General features: G+C 37.8%; 1 protein-coding gene across 2 annotated transcripts in view; it reads left to right on the forward strand.

Annotated features, from left to right (window-relative positions):
* The window catches only part of cntnap2a (contactin associated protein 2a), a 390,635-nt gene that overhangs the window by 126,455 nt on the left and 240,378 nt on the right, over positions 1-23,802 (forward strand). For both annotated transcript variants that reach the window (XM_084939110.1, XM_084939109.1), the window contains exon 2: positions 20,937-21,047. In XM_084939110.1, the coding sequence (XP_084795236.1) occupies positions 20,937-21,047 (111 nt within the window). The remainder of the gene's footprint in view (positions 1-20,936; positions 21,048-23,802) is intronic.

Genomic DNA, 23,802 nt, shown 5'->3' on the forward strand with positions numbered 1-23,802 from the left:
GGACAATGACCCAAAACACAGCAGCAAGTCCACCTCTCAGTGCCTTAAAAAAAACAAAATGAAGACTTTGGAGCAGCCTAGTCAAAGTCCTGACTTGAATCTGATTGAGATGCTGTGACATGACCTCAAAAAGGTGGTTCATTCTCAAAAACCCTACAATGTGTCTAAGTTACAACAATTCTGAAAAGATGAGTGGGCCAAAATTCCTCCACAGAGCTGTAAAAGACTCATTGCCAGTTATCACAAACACTTGATGGCAAGGGTGGCCCAACCAGTTTCAACCTTAGTTTGGATTTTCCTGCTTAATTATGAACACCGTCATTTAGAAACTGAAATTTATGTTAACTTGTGTTATCTTTGTTCCGCTATTTAAATTTCTTTGATGATCTGAAACATTGATGTATGAGAAATATACAAAAAAGGAGGAAATCAGGACAGGGGCAAACACTTTTCACATTAATGTATATAGTGTTGAATATTGGTTCAGAGCATGCCTCTTTTGTGACAAATTACTTTCATTTAGTGGATGTTGAGGCCATTAACTCCAGACCCATAATAGCATAACAGAGGCTTCCATTTCATGCCTTTTCCATGTGGAAAATGCCAGAGAGAAATTGCTGTTTCTTGCATAGTGGGACTAATTTCACATGAAAGGAAAATATCTCAGGACGGCATTGCTGGCTAATGAAATGCCATGATGCAAATTAAGAAATTCTGCCATGTCTTGGCTACACAATTACAGAGGACCAACAAAGCAGAGTTATACTGCATCACAGAAAAGTAAAATATAATATTGTTCAGAAGTTTCTGCCTTTAATCTTAAAACGCAAGTAAGACTAACTGTAATTTGGCTCATTTAATAATTTAATGCCATTTTCCAAAGCTTCAAACTCAAGCTTCTTGTTCTATTTTATGCTGTGTATTTTGCTGATTGCACAGTTGCACTATTAATGAGCAGTGAAACAAACTACTCAGATTTGTTCTCCCTCACAGTGGTATTTCAAATTAATCATCTTTAATTAGCAAAAAGTTGAACATAACAAGGTAAAATTTCTCTTAAAAAATAAATGTGCACACGTTTGTTAAGATGCAAGCCTGTTTTTCATGCATTGAAAATATTTAACTTTACTTTGTTTCACTTTCATTGACTTTGCAGTGTGTTCTCTGTAGTTTTCAGACAGTCTCTGGAACACTACTAGTTTTCTCTGCTTTGTTCTGTAATGTCCATTCATGGTCATTATTTGATGTCCTAAATAATTATGTTATGACGGTGTATGCACGTGTACACTGGCCTCTGTACACGTGTGTTTGGAAATACCAACTGGCATTGACGTATTATACATGTGGTTACAGCAAAAAACTATATACTGCTTGTTTAGTGTAATGTTTTTGTAACCACACCAGTAAGCACTATGTGTTGCCAACTCACCGTATGCTCCTTTTCCTTAGGGCTGGCATGCAGTTTAGTGGTATAATGGTGTGCCCTGATGCGGTCGTGCATGCATGCACTCCCACAGTGACCTCACAGCAGGGGATAACAGCACTGACCAGCAATCCTTACAATCCTGTCTGAGAACAGGGCAACCAATAGAAAAAAGAAGCAGAAAGAAAAGAACACTCACGTCTGACAGGACTTCATTTTTGTTCACCAAAGTGGCCCCTTTCACACTTTCTCATTGCATAATTATAACACTTAAAGTAGGGGGAGAAAATTATGTAGTATGAAAAGAAGACATCACTTTCGAGAGTAAATCATGGTATGAGATATACAGTATATAGTACAACTACTGAAAGGGATTTTTTTTTTTTATATTACTTTTTTATATGTGAAATCTGTGACCTCTCTAGTCTCAGCTGAGCTGTGTAGTTACTGGAAAACTTATTAGCTTTTCAAGAGTGGTCAAAAAGGTCACTAGAAAGAAGTATCATTTTTTGAAAGCTCACCAGATTATGTATTAAGTTTGTTTAGTTTGTTTGTTTTTCTGTATTATTATAAGGTCTTTACCTTACAATATAAAGTGCCTTGAGGCAACTGTTGTTGTGATTTGGCACTATATATATAAAACTGAATTTAAATAAATTGAATTTAATAACAACTCAGCGTGGAGTTTAAGCTCATCTGCTTTCTAATTTATCATCTTCTGGTAATGCTGTTGGCATTGGAAATATATTGACGCCTGCTATTGTTAAAAGAATCCAGAGAGTCTCATATTGCATATCTCATTCTGCAATTCATTGGAAGGCATTCATTCCGAAGCAACAACAAGAAATACTGAGTTTGTCACAAGATTAGTGACCAGCTGTTTTATAACTGTTGGATAAGGGCAGTATGTAATGTTTTAAGCAAGGAATTATAATAAAGCATATGTAGTGAGCTGTTTGCTTTAAAAAAATGGGCATTTAACAGGCACTTAGCACAGCCTGTGTGAATGTCAAACATCATGTGTGAAATCATGGTAAACGACAGCTTCTGCTTTCGATTGTGTCCTCTTGTCATGTGGAAAGTGACTCATGAGTTGGTGTCATTGTGCAATCACAGTTGCTGTACAATTGTGGTGTATTTGTTAAAAAGTTATAATGAAAATGTAAGAACAGAGCAACTGCTTTGTAAGAACAAAACATTTGCTCTTTGTTAAATATTTGTTTCTGGAACCAACATTTCCAATTTGAAAATTTTACCTTTTTTCGTTTCTTATGTATCATCATCTTTGCTACATGTTTTTCCCTCTCTTTTACATTTTTCTTTCTTACTTTATATATTTTTGTTTTGCCTTTTTGTCATTGTTGGTGCCTTCCATCAATGACCATTTTCCTTTATTCTGTCTCTCACTCTCTTTCCTCTTTAAGAATTTCTTTTTTTCCCTTCCTCTTCGCTGGCGTCACAACCGATCCATGTACACCAGACTGTCTGAATATAATTACCCTAAGGTGGAAGATGGAGGGAGACAGATGGAAAGGGACTAAATGGCCACAGAAGTCAGGTGAAATGACAGTGCAGGTGAAAGAGTATGAGAAAAATCATGAGGCAACAGGATGGAAAAACGAGAGAGAGACTGATGGAGAACAGATTGATATTGATACAAGAGTAGGATATACAGAAGCAGATGAAGAAAGAAGCAAAGGAAGAAGAATAGAAAAGCTCAGGAGAGAGTGGAAACCTGCAGAGCATTTCCTTATTACCTCAATTGTGTTGTGTTTCAAAAACAAATTGAGCCAATTTCTAATCCTCTTCATTAACAGGAAAGGTAATAATCTCATCTGCGAGGGGCAGATATTGTTACCACCCCTTGCTCCAGAAACATCAGTTAATACATGATAAGCAAACACAGTTAGCGCTTTTTAGCACAACACAAACAAACGTATACCTCGCTAAGCCTCATTTTGTATTGCTTGGCCACAAGCAATGCTAATTCCTGTTAATGCTGCCAGGTATTACTGACACAGAGAACAATGTTAAATCCCTGTTAGTGAGCCCCAGCCACTGCAGGGGCTTAGCACAGCTTGGGCTTCCATTAGCTTGGCAGTATAGATGCAAACACACATGAGAAAATCTATTGTGTCACACACACATGCAGACTCAACCCCCAGATTCCCATTAACCTGTGGGAGCCCCTGCGTGGCTGAGAGAGAGAACCCTAATTTGTCAGCCTACCATGGGTCTTGGAGCTGAAGGTTGTTAGCAAATAGAGTTCACCTCTAATTACTGCTGGACCGCTACCTCAGCATGAGTGTGCATATAACTGCTTGCATATTCTATATGTAAGTTTGTTAGTGTCAGTGTACAACATCTAAATGTATGTATTCACTTTCATGCGGATTGTTGGTGTTGTGTATATACTTTAAATATCATCCTTTAATCTTTTTATATATATATATATATATATATATATATATATATATATATGTCCATCTGTAACACTTCTTAGTTGTATGTGAATCCTATCTGGTCTTTAAGTCATTAGCCATTTCAAATTCAAATTTTATTTGTCACATACACAGTGACACAGTACGATATGCAGTGAAATGCTTACACAACTGCTCGTGACCTAAAGAAAAAAAAAAGGCTATGAATAAGATAGGAAATAAATATGAAAATTAAAAAGGGTAAATTTAATTAGGAAGGAATAAAATAAAATATAAAAATTAAAGTTAAAAATGAAATAACTGTACAACAACAAATTAGAATGAAGGGTTAATTTAACTGGGAAAGAATAAGATAAAATATATAAATTAAAGTTGAAAATAAAATAACTGTACAACAAAATACACAATACACAAATACACAGTATAGAAATATATAAGAATGTATGAAGAAATATAAATATATATATACAATAACAGCAGCCGTACAAGTATTAGAATAGAATAGAATAGAATAGAATTCAACTTTATTGTCATTGCACATGCACAGGTACAGGGCAACGAAATGCAGTTTGCATCCATCCAGAAGTGCTTTAGTGATATAGATATATTACAATATATATTAGCAATAATATAGATATGTAAGTATATTACAGAAATGGGTCTATTATGGTATGTTATAATGTACACGGTATGAGGTATATTGTGAATATTGTGAATATTCTATAACTAATTCTATAACTTAAATGGAAATGAAGAAATATAATGTCCAGTGTTGTGCAATCCACGTGTGTAAGTGTCTTGTGTAGTGCAAATATGCTTAAAGTGATTTAGTGATGAAGTGATTCGATTAGATAACCACGCATCTAATCAAATTAGTGTAAACAAAGTCCAGAATGTCCAGTGTGTGTGTAAAAACCATATGTGTGGGTCAGTACTATGTGGTGGTGTGATTGAGAGACCGTATCGCCTGCGGGAAGAAGCTCCTCCTCAGTCTCTCTGTGTTGGTCTTCAGGTAGCGGAATCGCTTTCCTGACCTCAACAGAGAGAACAGTCCATTGTTGTGATGGCTGAGGTCCTTCATGATCTTCCTGGCCTTGGTCCAGCACCGCCTGCTGTAGATTGAGTGCAAGTCAGGGAGCTCGGAGCGGATGGTGCGCTCAGCTTTCCAGCTGAAAACTCTGCTTCAGGTCCCAAAGTCAAACTAATACTATGGCATCACTGAGAGTTACAAACTGTCTAAATTGTTTCATCTTTAATAAAATAATCAGCATAGCTGCACTACCAGGTGTAACAATTAAGTTTAAAATCCAGGCATCCATGAAAACAGAATTCATGAAATTTAACTGAGTTAGAAGTTAGCAGGAAGTTAGCTCGCTAGTTTCCACCTAAACATAATAGACCATGTTCAGAATGAGGGAGTTGTGGAAAAATTTAAATGTACACCTGTGCTATAACTTCCAACATAAATGAACACAGAAAACTAAACAGCAGTGACATTTGTAGGGTTACTGAAGTTGGACTAGCTGGCATATAATGATGTGCTACAAGATCGGTAGCTATGTTAGCATAATATAAACAGTGAAGGTGGAGGAGGAACGCTAACTTTTTTCCACTCAATAAATGCCATTGCATGGCAGGATGCTGTAAACGGACCAAATTTCAGTTAGGAGAACAACATTGGTAATCAATCTACAATACAAGGTTAGTCATTAATTCACTGCTGCATGTAGTTACATCGTGAGGTTTTGAAAACTGAGCTTTAAAATGAATAGCGGTAATAAAAATCGAGAGAGGCCGACAGTGACCACTGCCTTTTTTAGGGCAGTGATCACTCAAATAGAACAAGATGTAAAGCATTAAAACATGTGAAAAACACAACAGCCTTAATAAATGCAGACTAGTTTGGATCTGGAAGCAGAGTTTATACTGAAAAGGTATGTACTTGTACAATGTTATGTCACCCGATTGCATCCCTCCAATTCACTAGCATCTTCAGTTTGCTCTTAGCTCTGTTTTCAAAACTCTAGTATCAGCTGTTATTATAGACATACACGGGTATGTGTGAAAATAGAGGCAGCATTAACAGGTAAATGAGCAAATGACTTTATGATTTGCAATCTCAACACATAAGTTGTCAGCTTACCTCTTGCTAATAGCTTAGGTCATATTCTCCACTTGCCTTGATATAACCAAACAATTACATATATATGGATAGACTGCCACACTGCCATTGTGTTTTCTAATTCGCAGCCTTAATAAGTTGACTTTTGCAAGCTTTTACCATTTACCTTTTTTGAAATTTTAGCAATTGATGACTATTAACACAAAGTGTAGAATTTACAGCAGAATAAAGAGATCAGATTCATTACGCAGATCTGATGATAATTTTTTTTATTATTTATTGTTATTGAAGTTTTTAAGCCCCAACTCTACACACCGCTAATTTGTCCTCCTGCTGAGGCCAGTCTGTCTGTATTTTCATGCATGTTGCCCCCCATCAACACTTTTCCGTAAGGCAAACTGGGCATATTGAACACCAGCATGAGATTCTTATGAAAGGAAGTGAACTGGGTAGGTGAATATGTAAATATGCAGACCCAAATTCACTTCTGTTCATCCATGTTTGAATTTTAACACGTATGTGCTAGAAGCTCTTCTCTCTCTTTCTCCCTCATGCCCTTGTCACAGCCCTCATCTTTTACTGCCAGTCAGAACATATTGTTTCTCAGCATGGCAGAGTTTAGGGCTGACAAAGGGGTGGAGGGCAGTGAAGGGAGTGATATGATAGGCTTCGGTTGCCAGATTGGTGGCAAATCATCTTTATGAGTAGACAAGGGGGGCCAGAGAGAGGCTCGTGATTTCTCCCCAACTTCCGTGGTGGAAAAAACTGAGAAAATACTGAAACCTAGTGATTCAATGATTGCTTGAATTCCGAAAAGCAGTGCAGGCATCCACAGTGGAGGAAATGACACCAGAGTGCATAGGTTTTATTATTTAGTACGTACGCATTTTCTTTCTGTGGTTGTTTCACATGTTTCTGGTAAAAGTTGTAGTAGACCTTTGAAACATGGAAAGCACGTGCAATTTCACATGCACCATAATAGTTTGTTGTGCAAACTTCAGTTTGTGATATAATGAGACTTCTTTTATAACAAGACACACATGACAAATACAACCATATTTTTGGTGTGTTGATTTTTATTGTTCTTATATATATTTTTTGGTCCAGAGGGAATTTCATGCATGGGGTATGATACAATTTTGGTGATATTGGGGAAGTGAGCTTGGGAACTTTTTAATGTTTTCTGCATGGAAGTATCTCTACACAGTATGTTCATGGCTGTCTAAAATATTACTCTGATGATTGTAAATTAGGGGATTAAAAAAATAGAGACAGCCAAATATTATATGATATATATTTTTTATATATTTTTTAAACCCAATTAGCTGTATTAATTACATATATAGACTTTTTTTTAACTACATCACATTAAATGTCTGACTTTTTTTTAAACACACCAAAAAAAACATTATTACATCAACACTGTTGACTAAATTAATTTTTGTGCTCATAACCAGTTAATTGGAATAAAGTTGTGTAACCGAGGGTATATACAAATCATTTTAGGTTCTGGACATGGTGGACTTTGCCAATAAACCCTTATTAGAACCGGCATGGATTGGCAGCCAAACCCTGCAGCTTTCTTGGATGAATTGCTGCTACAGCCTGTTGGTTTCCAAAATACTTTAAACTGCATAATTGGTGTTATTGTGGAGTCTCACTCTCCCAGCTACCTGACGACTAGACTGTTTATTTTTTCCCGTATAAGCCAGACAAAATTTAAAATCTTTCAGAAACAGAACAAGTGTAACATATATTCCAAACTAAGTTCCCCTAATATATTTTAGTATCTCAATGAAACCCCTTGCCTTTCATCTTTGACAAAAACAGCTTAGTTTCTCACCTTTCTCATAAAAGCAGTATTTTTAAACATGCCTCTTTGATATGCTCACAAACCAATAAACTGAATCCCACCATCTCACTGTAGCCATCATTGCATGATGATTTTTTAATGGCCTCTCCCACCTGTGGAACTATGCGAAATAATTCATAATCCTCTGTTGTAATGAGAGCAGTGTTATTGAAAAAAAAAGATAGGTGGACTGCATAATCTTCATTTTTTTTTATGTTTTAGATAGTACTTACTAAGGTGCAAAGTTGTATTCAGAAATCTTTAATTAGGTAGTATACAAGGTACGATTATTGCAAGTAGTTTTTGCAACAATGAAACAAATTATGTATTTTACAGTTGGGAAGAAAAGTGTTGGTAACAAATTACATAGTAATAAATGATTGTAAAAAAATGTCCTTTATAACAAATAATGTGTATGCTATAAATTTAGTGATCGCAGTATACTTACCAATTATGACACGTTTCTGTTTGCTTCATAGTAATAGCAACAAGTTCAACAAATTCCTTTTCATGAGCACTTGACCTACACATGAAAAAATAATTTCAACAACACACAATGAGTGTACAGGATTCTAAATAAAGAAATAAATATGACAAATACAGTAGTTCCTGTTCTTTGCATAGTGAACACGAGTTGCAAATGGCTGTGACAGAAGCGTTCTTTTTGTTTGGGATTATGGTGAATTATTGGCCATATTTGCACCATCTACGCTCTAGCTGTTCAAATATGTGCTTTTCAGAGGCCAGCTGTTTCCTCACTACTAACTGTATGTGTTTCTATCGCTTTATTTCTTTGATTGTTTTGTTCTATTAAGATACAAAGTAGGTCATTGCACATTCAATCAGTAGATTTGGATTTCTTTTCATACATACTGAGTTCTCCATTACTCAAAGAATCTAATAGGAAAGCAATCTAAGAGGAGTGTACTGTGAACACTAACTGCATGTGGACTAAATTAAAAATGATGATGCAAGCTTCCATTGTTATTTGGATTAAGTGTTCACCACATGAACCACTTCTGTGTGGAAACCACTCAAGCTTATTACATTGCAAAATACAGGTCATGCCTGAGGCCACATAAGATGAATGTAGTGACACACTATTTGTACTTTTCTGCCATTTATTCTCATTATTATGCTATTTTTTAACTTACCATCACATTTTCCATAAACAAATATCTGTGTCTGTCTCTGTCTCTCTTATTCTATCCATCTCTATAACCAAGCTCTCTTGAGTTTTAATCCACCATCCCTCTGTGCTCACACTCAGCTGCACACACCTGTGCACACCCTGACCCCCACTCTTGTGCAGGTCGAGTGTATCAGCGAGAGACAGAGGGTTATGCTTCATGCAGCTCTGAGCAGATCAGTCCTGGCTGAGAGTTCACTGAATCAGGCAGGTATAACTGATCTGACCTGGCACCTTGTGGGCAGATCAAACAGCCAGGCGTATCGCCAGAGGGTGACAGTGAGAGACAAAAATGCAAAGTGTTGAAGGGTTGATTAAGTTGTTTGATACTAAAAGAGAAGCACACTTCTTACATCTCTTTTTCCTAAATGTTGCACCTTCTATCGGCAAATAAACAGTCGATTTGAAATAAGAGAATTCTCAAATATTACTGCATATAAAACATAAATAAAGGAAAAAACAAAAGCACAAAATGAAATAGCCACTGTGTGGCAAAATAGACCAGACAAACTGTAACTTTAACACGTCACAGACGAGCATATGTTTGACTAAGTGGCATCCAGGTAACACACTGGGCAAAAGATGATAGTTTACTTTGCTCGTCTTTTCGTCAGTGTCGTAAAATCCCTGTGACTGCTTCAGAAACATTTGTCTTCAAAGGAAGTATTATATGACTCAGAAAAACAATGGTATTTTAGGTATGCAAATACATGTTTATACAACCCAAGTAACAACTTCAAGAACCATTGATTATATCATGTTTAAGCGGGGGGTAGAACGTATGAGTAGCTGCATGTAATGGCATGAATCTCTGTTTTTCACAGCAGTGAAGGGAAATGAGTAAAAAAAAGTCTGATGTTATAGTGTTTGCAGGCCTACTGTGGTTTTTGGCTGTGCGGGTATGTATTTGCTTTTTTCTCCCTGGATTTAGGTACCACCCCTTGCAGCTGACTTGACAGAGCAATTAGGCTAGGAAGTATTTAAGCTCAGGGAGTGCCATTCTCTTTACAGCATGAGCTATGTGCTTGTGGCTCCTTACTCCTGCTCTGTGGAGAGGAGTGTATTTTTGAGTGACTTTTGACTTGCTTCAGAGTTTCACTCTGTTTTTCTTTGTGTTTTGATTGTGACAGTTTTAGTTTAATTATTAATAAAAATATTTTTTATTATATTGGCAGTGTTGTCTCCTATTGCCCTTTTACTGTTACTTCCCCACATGTGTTGTTACGTTCCTAGGGAATATAACAGCTGTTCTCGCTCTATAACCCCCCAACATATGCATTGGCCATGCCACTTCACACCTTTTCCTAAATCTGCATCAAAAACATCAGAGGAGTTCAGCTGAGGGTGGTAACCTGTCACTACAGACCTCCCATAAAGTAGCTTGAGGCACCGTGGATTACCGGTAACACAGAGAATCAGTCATTGTGAGCACTCCTTTAATTAGTAGAATAAATAATTGATGAACCTATACAGCAAACCCACCAAAGGCTTATTGAGCTTTCTAGGTTGAGCTAACTGAATCTTGAATGACTGCGGAAAGTCCATGAAGTATTATTGGACATACTAAAAAAGGGAGCCCATGTTTTATACAACAAACTGACTGCAAAGATTTGATTGGGAGAGGGAACTGCTGCCAGATGATATCAGGACTTTTTGTGGCAGGAGTTGGAATGTAAAACGGGACACAGAGATACACTTTTTGTTCCAGCAAATGGTTATGTGAAGTATTTTTCATCAAATTGTCACACAGGTGAAATGTGGCTTTTGATACTCTAAAGTATTTGCTCAGACTAAATGTTGCAACACAAACATCATAAGATTTCATAAAGCATGCACTGATGTTTGGAATAGTTTGCGAATATAAATGTCTTCATTTAGTTTTAATTGTTATTAATGTTGGTCTTTGGTAACTCCACTGGTCAAACCCAAAGAATAAGATCAGTTGTCTCTAAATATTTTCTGTTTTATTGTTATATGCTCTGATGCATTCTGCTTTGTTTAAACGCTGGAACAGATTTTGTTTTTTGCAGCATTTCAAAAGTTATGTTAGATTTCAGTTGACAGATGCAAATGTGAAAATGAAAAGGTATATGTGCGTGTGTGTACATGTGTTTAAATGTCTGTCTTTATGTGAGGTAGCTTCATCCAAAACATCTCATTATGCGCTTGGTCTCTGCTCACATTGGCACAGGGTGCTAGATCCGTTGACAAAAATTGTTTGGTAATGGTTCCAAGACATGAAAAATGAATCTGGACCAAAAAAATTAGATTAACAGCTCAAGCAAAGTGCTGGCATGCCTGCTGGTGGTGGTTGGTAGTTGGAGGGTGGTCAGGAAAGGCAAGGGAAGGGAAGGTTGAAAATGAAATAAGCTGGACTGAAAGAGTAAAGCGCAAATGAGCAGCGTGAGCAGAGACTCTTTTTTTTTTAAATAGCTGTCTTCCAATGCGAAGACATTTTCGCCCTGTCACATAGGGACATGAATTAATAACGCTGGAGAGGACTACAGGCATTTAGCCCTAGGTTAAGTGAATCAGATTATACATGTATGGTATAAACATTTCTTTACATGAGAGAAAAAGTTGGACAAAAGCAAGTAACCTTTTCCAAGAGCTTAGTTCAAAAATTGCACATTGATGCCAGCAAAAGCAATGAGACGGAGGGTTTCTTTTGAAAAACTGCATAAAAAACTGTCTTCTTCAAGTGAAAAGATTTATTGACATCTTATTTGCAATAAATGTATTTTAGCAATAGAAAGTGACAGAGATTTAGCAGTTTGTACCTGAGAGAAATTAATTTCTGTAAAAATACGATAATCCCTTCTTCTGTCTTTTTTTCAAAGAACAAATTTCATATTTAGAAAAGTTAGCACTTAGCACGTCATAGAGAGTTAAATGGTCATTTTAATTCCCACTGTGGTAGCATGTGAACTGAAAGTGAATAGGCTCCCACCCTGAGGTCTAGATGATTGTTATTCACTCCACTGCCATCTGCTATTTCATGCCACAGGAATGTGGTGGCCCTGAGCACAAAGGCGCATAATGAGACTTTGTAGTGAATCCACTGAAATACAGGATGTGTAACGCACAACCAGATACACACTGAATGATCACAAAACTTTTACATATACATATATATATATAATCTGAATATTCTGAATGAAAATGTTGTGTCAGCTGGGGTTAAATTGGGCAGGAACACACCAGAGCTCAGGCCTGGCTCTCGATGTTCAGATTCACCATGCTGGAACTCCTCTTCTTTCTGTATTACAGCAAAACCAACTTGCATGCAACTCTTGATCTCTGCTCTTGGACACATACATCTCATGCTGAACAAACAGAAATTGATTCATACCAAATGTCACACTTCTAGTACTGAAACTTTTGTCCCTTGCATACAGATTCTGCATATTCACGTGGTATTTATCCGGTCGTTAAGTGATGACGTGACGAATCCTACTTCCGGGCCTAAAGTAGTCTGCGTTTAATATGGCTTTTGTGTTGTTAACATGTTTAATGTTTTGTATTTTCTTCTATTTAATCTCAAAAAGCTCTTAAAACAGTCAGTGATCACTGTTGACCTCCCTCGGCTTTTATTACCTCAGTTGCTCAGTTTTTAAAACCTTAGGATGTAACTACAGCCCAGCCCATGCAGCAGCATATGAATGACTAACCTTGTATTGTGGATGGATTATCTCAGTTGTTCTCCTGGCTGAAGTTTGGTCCTTTTACAGCATCCTGCCATGCGATTACATTTGTTCCTGACCACCGAGAACACTCACGTTAACTTTTATCGAGTGGAAAAAAAGTTAGCTTGTTTATATTATGCTAACATAGCTGTGTCGCTAGCAGTCACGTAGCACATCATTATATACCAGCTAGCCAAACTTCAGTAACCCTACAAACGTCACTGCTGTTTAGTTTTCTGTCTTCATTTATGTTGGAAGTGATAACAGAGCTGTACATTTTAATTTGTTTCCAAAACCCCGCAGTCAGGACATGCTATATTGCATTTAGATAGAAGCTAGCGAGCTAACTTCCTGCTAACTTCTAACTCCGTTAAATGTCATAAATTCCGTTTTCATGGATACCTGGATGTTAAAATCAATTGTTACACCTGGTAGAGCAGAACGCTGATCATTTTATTAAAGATGAAAGACTTTAGACAGTTTTTCAACTCTCAGTAATGCCATAGTGATCGTTTGATATATGGACCTGCAGCGGAGTTTAGACCCAGACACGGCTAGTGACGTCAGACTTAATGACCGGATAGAAATTAGATGCACTGTCATGTGTTCATATAGGCTAGAAGAAATAAAACTCTCTAAAAAAGTGCTGAAAAGGCCTCTTATTTATTTTTAGTTGATTTAATTGTAGTATTTCTTCTTTTAAAATAATGTGACTTTGAGATGTCTCACAATGATTAGGAACTGGAATCATTGCCAACATGTATTCAGTGAAACCCTGTTCACTTTGGAATTTTATTTCACATCGAAGACACTGGCAAACGGTCGGAATAGCCATCTGTAATCCCAATTAGAACGGCCTATTCTATGCTGCAGAACATCTGTTTATTTTTGTCCTATAGCTCTTTGTGAAGCCCACTTGGGACCTGCTGTCATGAAATTCCAGGTGTACAGGACAGAATGCACATGAAGCTGCTTGCTAATTAGTCAATGGCCATTTAACTGTTTGTGAAACTTTTTCTCTGTGATGGCAGAATTTTTGAAAACACTGTTGGAATCAGAGTTGCTTTAATTTGCAACATTTGACCATAATTAGATTTTTGGGGGAGTTTTTTTAAACAGGGCAGTGGAGAGAAGATAGGACAGCAGAGAGAAAGACCAGTTGAAGACATGGTGTAAACAGCCTTAGGGCATATTCAGACTCGGGCCTCTGCATTAGCCTTATGGCATATGGGTCACCTCCTACCCAGTGTGTTAAACCAGTTATAAATAAAGTTGGTTAAGACCAACTTGTGTTTAGTTACACTAGAAATCTAATATTACCTGCTGTTAATGTTTACAGAAATATTTCTGTAGGCAATCAAGTGAAACAGTATTATTTTCCCAGAAAATTAGAAAACTTGCTGGTTTTCTCAGTACATGGACATAGAGTAGATGGAGTCTATGCATACCAAGCTTCTGCTATTTTTGAATCAGCTCAGCCCATTATCTCAATGAGAAGGACAGCTTCTCTAAGACGGATATTGGGTATACTTGGCAAGAATTGGTAAGATGGGCTATATGAATTTATAAACATTACAACAGAGATTAGCTCCCTAAAGCAGTCTTCTACAGTCTTATTTCATTTAAGGCCACTGCCTCCAGTCCAGAGATACTTCATTAAATTGAAATATGAATTTGGAAAGAAATGGAAAACAGAAAGCAGAGACCCCTTCTGCTCCCAGCCAAACCGGAGGACAAAGGCTTGCACAGACAGAGGCTCTCACACTCACTGGCACTTTGGAGAGTCAGACTGCATCTCCATGCAGCTGTTGGCACTTTTGACAGCTTCCACTGTGTTCATGACATGGGTCCACAAAAAGCCCCCAGGTCCCCAAACTTCAGTATTCAGTGTTGTTGAGAGGACAGACTTGACAGCACAGTAGCAAAACTCCACACACAATGGTTTCACAGTCATTAAATAAAGATAGCAGAGTTTTCTGTAGTGTTTTTAACAGTCTGCTCAGCGGTCTAAAGAACACTGAATGTTCTTCACCGGTTTACTGACCCCATTGTTAAAACACATGCAAAAGGTGAAACTGGCAGGCCTTTTCAGCTCCATTTTTCCTTTGTTTTATCAGGTGAATTTCAGCATGCACTGTTAAGTCTTTGTGCTAAGTACTCGTGAACTGTTTCTTTCAAGAGCTTTTGCCTAAATGGCCAATGTGGCAGGTACAACACTTAGTCAAAGAGTTACATCATAGCAGCTGTCTCAGTTCCAAAATTTCGTCTCTTGGCTTCTAAGATTTGTGATTCTATTCCAGCTAATCTTTAGGCTGTCATGAATTTTACCCCCGTTGGATTATGCTGGACTAGTGTCCAACTCCCTTTAGCTCCAAAGATGTGGCAGTGAAAAGGCCTTTGAACAGGCTGGCCAAACACTGTCTGTCTATGGCTTTGGTCCCAACTGGTAGCAGCCAGCTGACACATCTCTTGGTAGCTGTTTTTCTTCATCCTAGTTATTTACTTAACTGGAAATGTCACTAAGAAGGCTTTGGTATGTAGCCATTTTTTCTTCCTCATGTCCTGCCTTCATGTTATCTATCTCTCTTTTTACTCCCCCACACTGTCCCTATCTGTTTCGCCTCTCTTATCATTCTATCATGCATAAAACTATCTCTTCCTCTTGCACAGAGGAATAGGCTGACATTTGCACTTGGATATTGTAGTCATTTGCTTCCCCTAAAGTACCTGAACTTACGGAGCCCTGCTATGCACTTGAGACCCAGGCAAATATCAGTGGCTATGACCTCTTTATTGAGTGCTGAACATATAACCATGTGGTCTGTGTTCATCAATGGTCTTTTTTTTTAAAACACATTTTCACTAACCAGGCACTGGTCTTATAGTAACCTATTTTAGGATGTCACACATTATCCATCCAGTGTGTACATTTATGTAGTTTAGTCTATTTAATTTCCCACTATGCTTCCTATCTATTTTCCTGTATATCGTAAGGCTACATTATGTGTGCAGCAGCTGCTTCCTTTGAGGTATATCAGTAAATAATTGATGGGTATGAGTCTAGATCTCTTTCAAAGTTTAATTAGTTGCAAGGAAAACACAGAAGCTGCCCTTTCTCACACACATACCATACAATTTACCTGTGTATAACCCTGTGCTGTGATTTAATCATTGCTAAACAATAAATCAGGGCATTACTGTTGTTTTTACAGCTGCAATCCTTAAGGACTCTGAAAAATGAGAAAAGAGACAATGCAAGATTTATTGCCAGTAATTTCACAGCTACAGTATAACCTAAATTCTCTATTTATTTCAAGTTCAAACAATTTGCACGATATCAAGGTTTCCTGATACAGCTAGTGCTGGTGTTGGCATTTCAAACAGGTTCACATGTACAGTGGATTCATTATGAATGATCGAATCGGATACAGTCTCCCATCATTTCTGTGCTTTTTTCTCAAGTAAAAGCAATAAAAAAGACTAAAAAGGCACACTCAGTTCAGATAAGGACATATTAAGTATATTTACTGGCTTCTTTCCACACAAGTCACATATGGACGAAATGCAGCATTATGTAGAGCACTAAAGCCTCAGACAGGGCTTTAGAGTTCCTCTCAAATATGCCACTGTATATTGGCTTTATTACAAGAGCAGAAACTTTTCATTTTCTTTTCACTGCTATGTCCTTGGTTCTTTGTTGCCCCCCCATCCTCATTCATATAATGTCACCGACTGTGGTTTTGTCAGCTGGCATTTCATAGATACATGTAGGGTGTCCTTTGCTGTTGGGGCATTGATGCACTACCTCACCACATATAAAGGCCTGGTTGGAACCTGTTGACACCACATTCAATAGCACTGCGTGTAAGTGTAATTTTTCAATGTATCGGGTTAATGTAGTGTTTTTGGTTTTTCAACCTGACTAAATGGCGAGTAAAAAGAAACCCAAACTGTAAAAACAAAGCAAAACTGAGTACAAAATAGAAAACTTCCCAACAAGATGCGAGTTGCTCAAGAGGTCTTTCTTGACAGACTTCTGGCTAAGATCACATCTCACCGGCAGCCCTCTTTCTTCATTGTCGACCTTCGAAAGAGGACTGCTTCTCAGTTGTTAACGCTGAAGCAACCAGTGCATCAAGTCTCCAGAGGACACCTTGCACCTACCCTTAAGACAGCTTTGAAAAAGCAGTAGTACTTGACACTCAAACGATGGAAATATTTGGCATAAACAATGGTCATTTTTAATGTGAAATATTATATAAGCCTACACAATGCAAACCTCCACCATGGCAGCTCCCTCTCCTAGCTTCATTTACTTTGTTTGCTTTGCCCTTTTTATACAGACTTTAAAAAGTTTGTAGTGCAGCAAAATTCAGATAAGTGTAGCATGTTAGATGCTTACTTTAATTACACAAACATTATGTAGGAGTAGGCCATGGATAATATTGATTTGCAAATAACAGGATAAGGATAACTTGGGCGTATTATATAATATTATAATGCAGTATATTTTTAACTAACTAGGCAGCTCATTCTCTTTCTCTTAACCATGCCTTCTAGATGAGCTTTAAAGCTGACACATTTTTGGTTCAGCTTGAAAGAAAGGCAGATGTGAAATGCAAAAGTAAAGTCTATAATGTGATCAATACTGTTTATACTGTTTACAATATTTTACTACTTTATTGTATAATGTTTTCAATACAAACAATAGCAGTAAGAAACACAGATTTAGACAGCTCTTTAAAGCATTAATATTAGCATTACTAAACAGCAGATCAATCTGTTGAGCATGAAGGAGAGGTCAGCATAGACTGGTGGATATAAGATGGATTGTTAATATGACCCCGCTCTACACCCCTACAAAGTTTTATCTGAATTTATTCAAAAGTTTTTGAGTTATTGTGTTTACAGACAGAATGATATTCACACACACACAAATGCTATCAAAAACACAACCTCCCTGAAGGAGGTAATAATAATAATAAATGATGAACAAAACCATTAGTTGATTTACTTGCTCATTCTGTGTGTTAAAGATATACTCTGGGTTTCTTAAAATATTCAGCACTGGAATAAAATAGTCGATCAATACCGAAGCACTGGCGTTTCACTGAAGGAAAGCTACAGAGAGTCTAACATTGTCTGCATTTGAATGAGCCATTGTACATCTTTCAGTATAAAAAAGAAGAAAAATGCTACTGCAATTCCATCAACCACAAACCAATTTTTATTTTAACATGCAATATTAAAATTATTGTTGTTGTAGTTATCACCGGTCCCCTTGTGAATCAAAACAGCATGCTATGAAATTTCAACTGCGAGTAGAATCAGTGCCTGTGGAATGTTATGAAGCCAGTAGACGTAAGGGGTGAATACATACATGAGTAATGCACATGGCAGGGGATACCTTTGGACTTGGCAATCAGCAACAACAGCAACCACCAGAAATAAACTGCACACATAGAGATGCAAGGAAAATAAGAATTTGGCAGCTTTACCGAGGACCCAAATAAACAGATGCTAATTTTTTTGTTTAGCTGATTTAATGGAAATGTGGTGCAGTGTACTGTAATAGCGAAAACAGTGAGCACAGCTTATGAGGTCAAATTGCGTTTAAGTCTAATCAATCACTTTGTAAACATAGCCACCAATTTTGCCTCGGGAGGTCTTGCCATTATCAAAATTAAAGACAGTTAAAGTTTCGTTTCATAGATCTTTGTGATGGCTGCGAATATTCAGGGTTCTGCTTTCAGAGGCAAAGCACATTTTCACCAGAGTTCTTTATCACATATTTTAAGATATTTCCACGTTACTGGTCAGGGTTGTTAATAGCTACTATATTATTAGTACTGTATATTAGAACCATCATTCTTCAACCAAGACAAGCCATTGTGGAAGCATGCAATCATTACCGTTTTCTGTATTTTTTTTTCTCTTTTCTGCAAGGTTACTCATATACTACCAAACTGTTGGAGAGGTGGAGCACAGAGGAGAAAAGAATCTCATGTTGAATCATGTTACTTTCTTTAAAATTGTGAAATAGAACATTGGCCTTGGTACAGGTTGACTTTCCACCTTTTTCATTTATTTATTTTTTTTTTAGTATATATCTTCTGATCTCTAAAATCCGTACATGTATAGCGGTTTCTCCCCAGAAGAGAGTTTAGAGAGCCCTAAGGAAATAAGTGGAGGCACTGAAGAAATTCACTATATTTCTCACCACCAATCTACTTTCTCTCTATTAACTCGCCTCCTTCTTTCATTCCATTGCTGCCTCCTCTTCCAGCATTTATTCAATGTATTCTGTGAGTGTGTGCGTGCGTGTGTGTTTGTGTGACCTACAAAGCCTGTTCATGTGCAGCTAGAGCAAGTCTTTGCCAACAAACCTATAGAAACACTCATTAGACGGAAGCTGCAGTAAAGCTGTTGTGTTCCCAAGTGTGTGAATGAAAATGAAGAATCATCAAGTGTATGACTGGATCTAAGCGCAAGTGTTTGTGCCTTTGTGTCAATCACTGCACAAACGGTTGAATATATGGATGCAGAACATTTGTCCATAGCCGTGAAGGAGCTCTCGTGTGCATTTGTTTGTGTGATAGAGGATCCTATTATCATTAATTAGGGTGCAAGAATAAATTTGGAGACTCTTGAGCATGACCCAAAGATTTCTTGTAATTTCATGACCAGATGCTGCTGCACGAGAGCTGCACCTGTGGAACAGCTGCAAAAGGAGATAAGCAGGAACACATCACTAGCTGTTCTGGCATGGGTTGCAGCTGGTGACACGGGCTCACCTGAGTCATTTTAAAAGAATCGTACCTCCTCACACAGTATGCAAACAGACTTTTTAAATCCCGCTGCCTGAAACCACATCGTTGCCCTTCTCTCCCATTCTATGATGCTGAGTCAGACGCCTGACAGTTGCAAGTGGACTTTGCTAATATTCCAGGGTGACATGAATGTGCCAGAAATGTCATTACTTTTTATAAAGGAGAACCTTGATGTCTCTGTGCATATCCACCTGCCAAAGCAGGCAGCAAAAGGAGAAAAATGTGGAGCTCTTTCAGACCACGAGGGAGGCTTTCCAAAGAGAAATGCACACTCACATACAAGCATACACAAGGACACACCCACACACATTGTCACGATTAGATATTTTCCATTCTCTATGAGCCCACCTGTAACACAAACTCTTTGAGACTTTCACCAGATGTAGTCTACTGTACACACACACACACACACATGCGTGATCTGTCTATGCACATTCACAGAAGGAGAAACAACACTCTTTTCTAAATTTGACTCTCCCTCATACATACTCAGACTCTGTGCGCACACACACACATAGTGGGACATGACAGAGAGCTAGTGACTGTGCCTACCTGACCTGACAGACCATTCACAATTTCTCTCTGCGTGGAACCTAATGTACTGGAAGAGGGGAGTGTGTTTGTGTGGATGAGAGAGTGAAAGGGGCGGATTAAGAGAAAAGAGAGTGAAGAGACTTAATCACTGTGTGCATGTGAGGAATATTCAGTATTTCTTCCCTTTGATTTCTGCTGTTTGTGTGTTTCATATGTATTCCTCTGCCGTCACGTTCTTTGTTTTCTCTTGAGAGCACTAGCAGAATGTTAGCTTGAAAGTGAGGTTATGAGGAGCACTGCCGTGGTGGTCTTTCAGATAATTTTCTTCACAGCAACCCCAATGAAACTTCAATTTAAATGAAAGAAGTTGAAATTTATATCTGTTTGCAGAAAAATCAATCCTAAAATTTCATCATAGTCATTTATAAATGCCTACTTCGTACTTCAAATTTCAGAAGTGAACAAATGCAGTATAAATGTGTGTAGGGTTTAACCTCGGGCTGGGGCAATTCATTTTAGCCACTTGTATTTCTCCTCTGTTTTGATTGTTTGTTTGTTTTTTAAATCAGCTTTGCATCTGCATTTAGTTACCAGGCCAGATTGCCTGTTAAGGCGGATATTTTTGCAATGTGTTCGTGAATTTGCCAAATTGGTTTGACTAAGTTGAGATTTTGTCATAGAATTACAGTTAAATAGGATTTAAAATGACCAACAACTACTTAATGTATTTTCTATGCGTGAAAAAGTGTGTATGTAAAGCAAAAAAAACACAGCTCTTTATCATATTCTCTGTTTTCTTCCAACGTCCTCTTCTGTTTCTCACTCCTTCTGTTTTAATATGCGTTCTTTCTCTCTACAGAAAAGTGTGATGAGGCTCTTGCCTCTCCTCTGCCTCACACAGCCTTCACCAGCTCGTCTGTCTTCTCCAGCGGATATGCACCTGGATATGCCAAGCTCAACAGGAGAGGAGGTATACAAACACACACAGACATACGCGCATGCGGACACACACACGCGGACAAGCCTACAGATGGCCATGTACTCACACATATATGCATTCTGTTGGAGGGCTCTGCTTACATGCAGTGTTGACAGAGATAAAAGTAAATACCTAATTCAGGTACGTGTACATACTGCCTTATGGATGATTTTAGAGATGACACACTGTGAGATAAACATTCAAGCCTTCATCGAGCGACACACTTCTCAGTGCTGCACAGCTGCTCTCACCACCTTCCTCCTCTTTTTCTCTTTTCTTTCTTTCTACTTCTTTATATTTCTTCTCCTCTCATGCCCTCCCTCTCTTGGCTTCAATCATTATCTCAGTGACTCAGACTGAAGCTCATTTCCACATCAGTCCACAGCAAAGACAGATAGGGACAGACAATTACACCCCTCCGTGTTTATACAATTAATAATTCATACTTTCCCATCTAATATAGCCGCACTACAGCTGAGGCAACAACTCTGACATATAAAAGCAAGGTAATCTGGTATGTTTAATCATACCAATAGAATTATTTCTACTAAACGGGACTGCAGCTCCTGTAATGACACCCACCAACAACCGATTAAGGAAATAGGGAAGGAAACAATGAAAAAATGAAAAACAATTTCTCAAAAGGATAAGGAAAGGATGGTAAAAATACAGTTTAGCATTCTTCCCACCAACACATTTTCTTTTCCTCTCCTGGAGGATAGCGGTCCTTGGAGAACATGTAATGGATAAAGTGTATATATTCAGTTTATTTTTGTAAAAGCTTAAGTAATACTTGAATGAAAATAGCTGTAGTGTGCATTTAGATCCTTTGTGAAATATACTTGCGCAGAGTGATGTTAGAGTGACGTCTTTTATAAGTCATTTTTGGATGCACAATTCTGGTCCACCGAAAGGGTTATTTGTGTAACGGCAGGCGGCGTCTTTTTAACGACGTCTACTATACTTCTAGTGTTGACGTCCGTAAGACCTTTGTGTAGGGACTATTTATGGTCCAAATGTGGTTGTTGTGGATGTCTTTTAAATGTCAAACCTGTAAGACTCATTTTTAGATGTCATTTTTATAATGCTTCTGATTGTATAGGCTCTGTAGTCCCATGTTTCCAGAGGGTGGAGGGCATATTATCTGTACAGAAACAGTTATGTTTAAAAGGATGCAGAGTGATTAGCAGACATCTCCAAGATGGTGCGGGCTCCTGAGCTAAAGCAAAAGTGAGCAGCTGCGTGGTGGATTTCGAGCAGAAATGTCATCTGCGCATCGACAAAGACTGTCAGGCAAATAGTCCAGTTCATAAATACACACTTACAAAAACTTTTCGTATTTTCCATCGCAACATCTCCCAGAGCAGGCCACTTCACAAACACACTAGTTTCGTCTTACACAGCTCTTCACAATAAAACAAGATACTAACCTCTCTAAAATAAAAACAAACGGTGTTTAATGCAAATACTTTTTTTAACTTATTAAACACATTTTACTCCTTTTAAAATGAATACCAAAAATTGTATAAATACTTTAACCATTATTGCTTCATTTACATTTCAACATGGATTTTAATGTTTTTAATATTTAAAAAAAATAAAAGTTTTAACCTAGTTACAAATAAATAAGGTGATTAATTTAAATAAATAAACTAGTTAAAGAAAAACAGGGAAATTTAAAATAACAAACAACCCATGCGCTAAATAAATTAATAGGTCAACACATAATAAAGCATCTTTGTTGATAAATAATCTGTATTCATATGTATCATGTTGATAGAAACAATGATGATATTCGTAAATAAAAAAAAACATTACATTTATTAATCATGTAAATTCCCTGCACAAGTCATAGACATCTACATGACGTCCAAAAGATTACCCAGTCGAAAGTTCAAATGTTAATAATAAAATAATAATGGATTGCATTTATATAGCGCTTTTTGGGACCCCTCAAAGCGCTTTACAATACCACTATTCATTCACTCTCACATTCATACACTGGTGGAGGCAAGCTACAGTTGTAGCCACAGCTGCCCTGGGGCAGACTGACAGAGGTGAGGCTGCCATATTGCGCCATCGGCCCCTCTGGCCATCACCAGTAGGCAGTAGGTGAAGTGTCTTGCCCATGGACACAACAACCGAGACTGTCTGAGCCGGGGCTCGAACCGGCAACCTTCCGATTACAAGACGAACACCCAACTCTTGAGCCACGATCAAATGTTGAATATCATATTGATTTTAGGAGACAGACACTATTTCTACTTTTAAGATTAGGCTTAAAACATTCCTTTTTCTAAAGCATATAGTTAGGGATGGATCAGGTGACCCTGAATCCTCCCTTAGTTATGCTGCAGTAGGCTGCTGGGGGATTCCCATGATGCATTTTGTATTTCTTCTTCAGTCACCTTTCTCACTCACTACGGGTTAACAGACCTCTCTGCACTGAATCATACTTGTTATTAATCTCTGGCTCTCTTCCACACCATGTTTTTTGTCATGTCTTCCTTGTCTCTTCCTAACCTATCGTGGCAGATGGCCGCCCCTCCCTGAGCCTGGTTCTGCCGGAGGTTTCTTCCTGTTAAAAGGGAGTTTTTTCGTTCGACTGTCGCCAAAGTGCTTGCTGATAGGGGGTCATATGATTGTTGGGTTTTTCTCTGTATGTATTATTGTAGGGTCTACCTTCGGATATGAAGCACCTTGATGTGACTGTTGTTGTGATTTGGCACTATACAAATAAAATTGA

The sequence above is a fragment of the Perissodus microlepis genome, chromosome 9, assembly GCF_051167445.1.
Source record: "Perissodus microlepis isolate ML-2025 ecotype Zambia chromosome 9, ASM5116744v1, whole genome shotgun sequence".
Taxonomy (NCBI): domain Eukaryota; kingdom Metazoa; phylum Chordata; class Actinopteri; order Cichliformes; family Cichlidae; genus Perissodus; species Perissodus microlepis.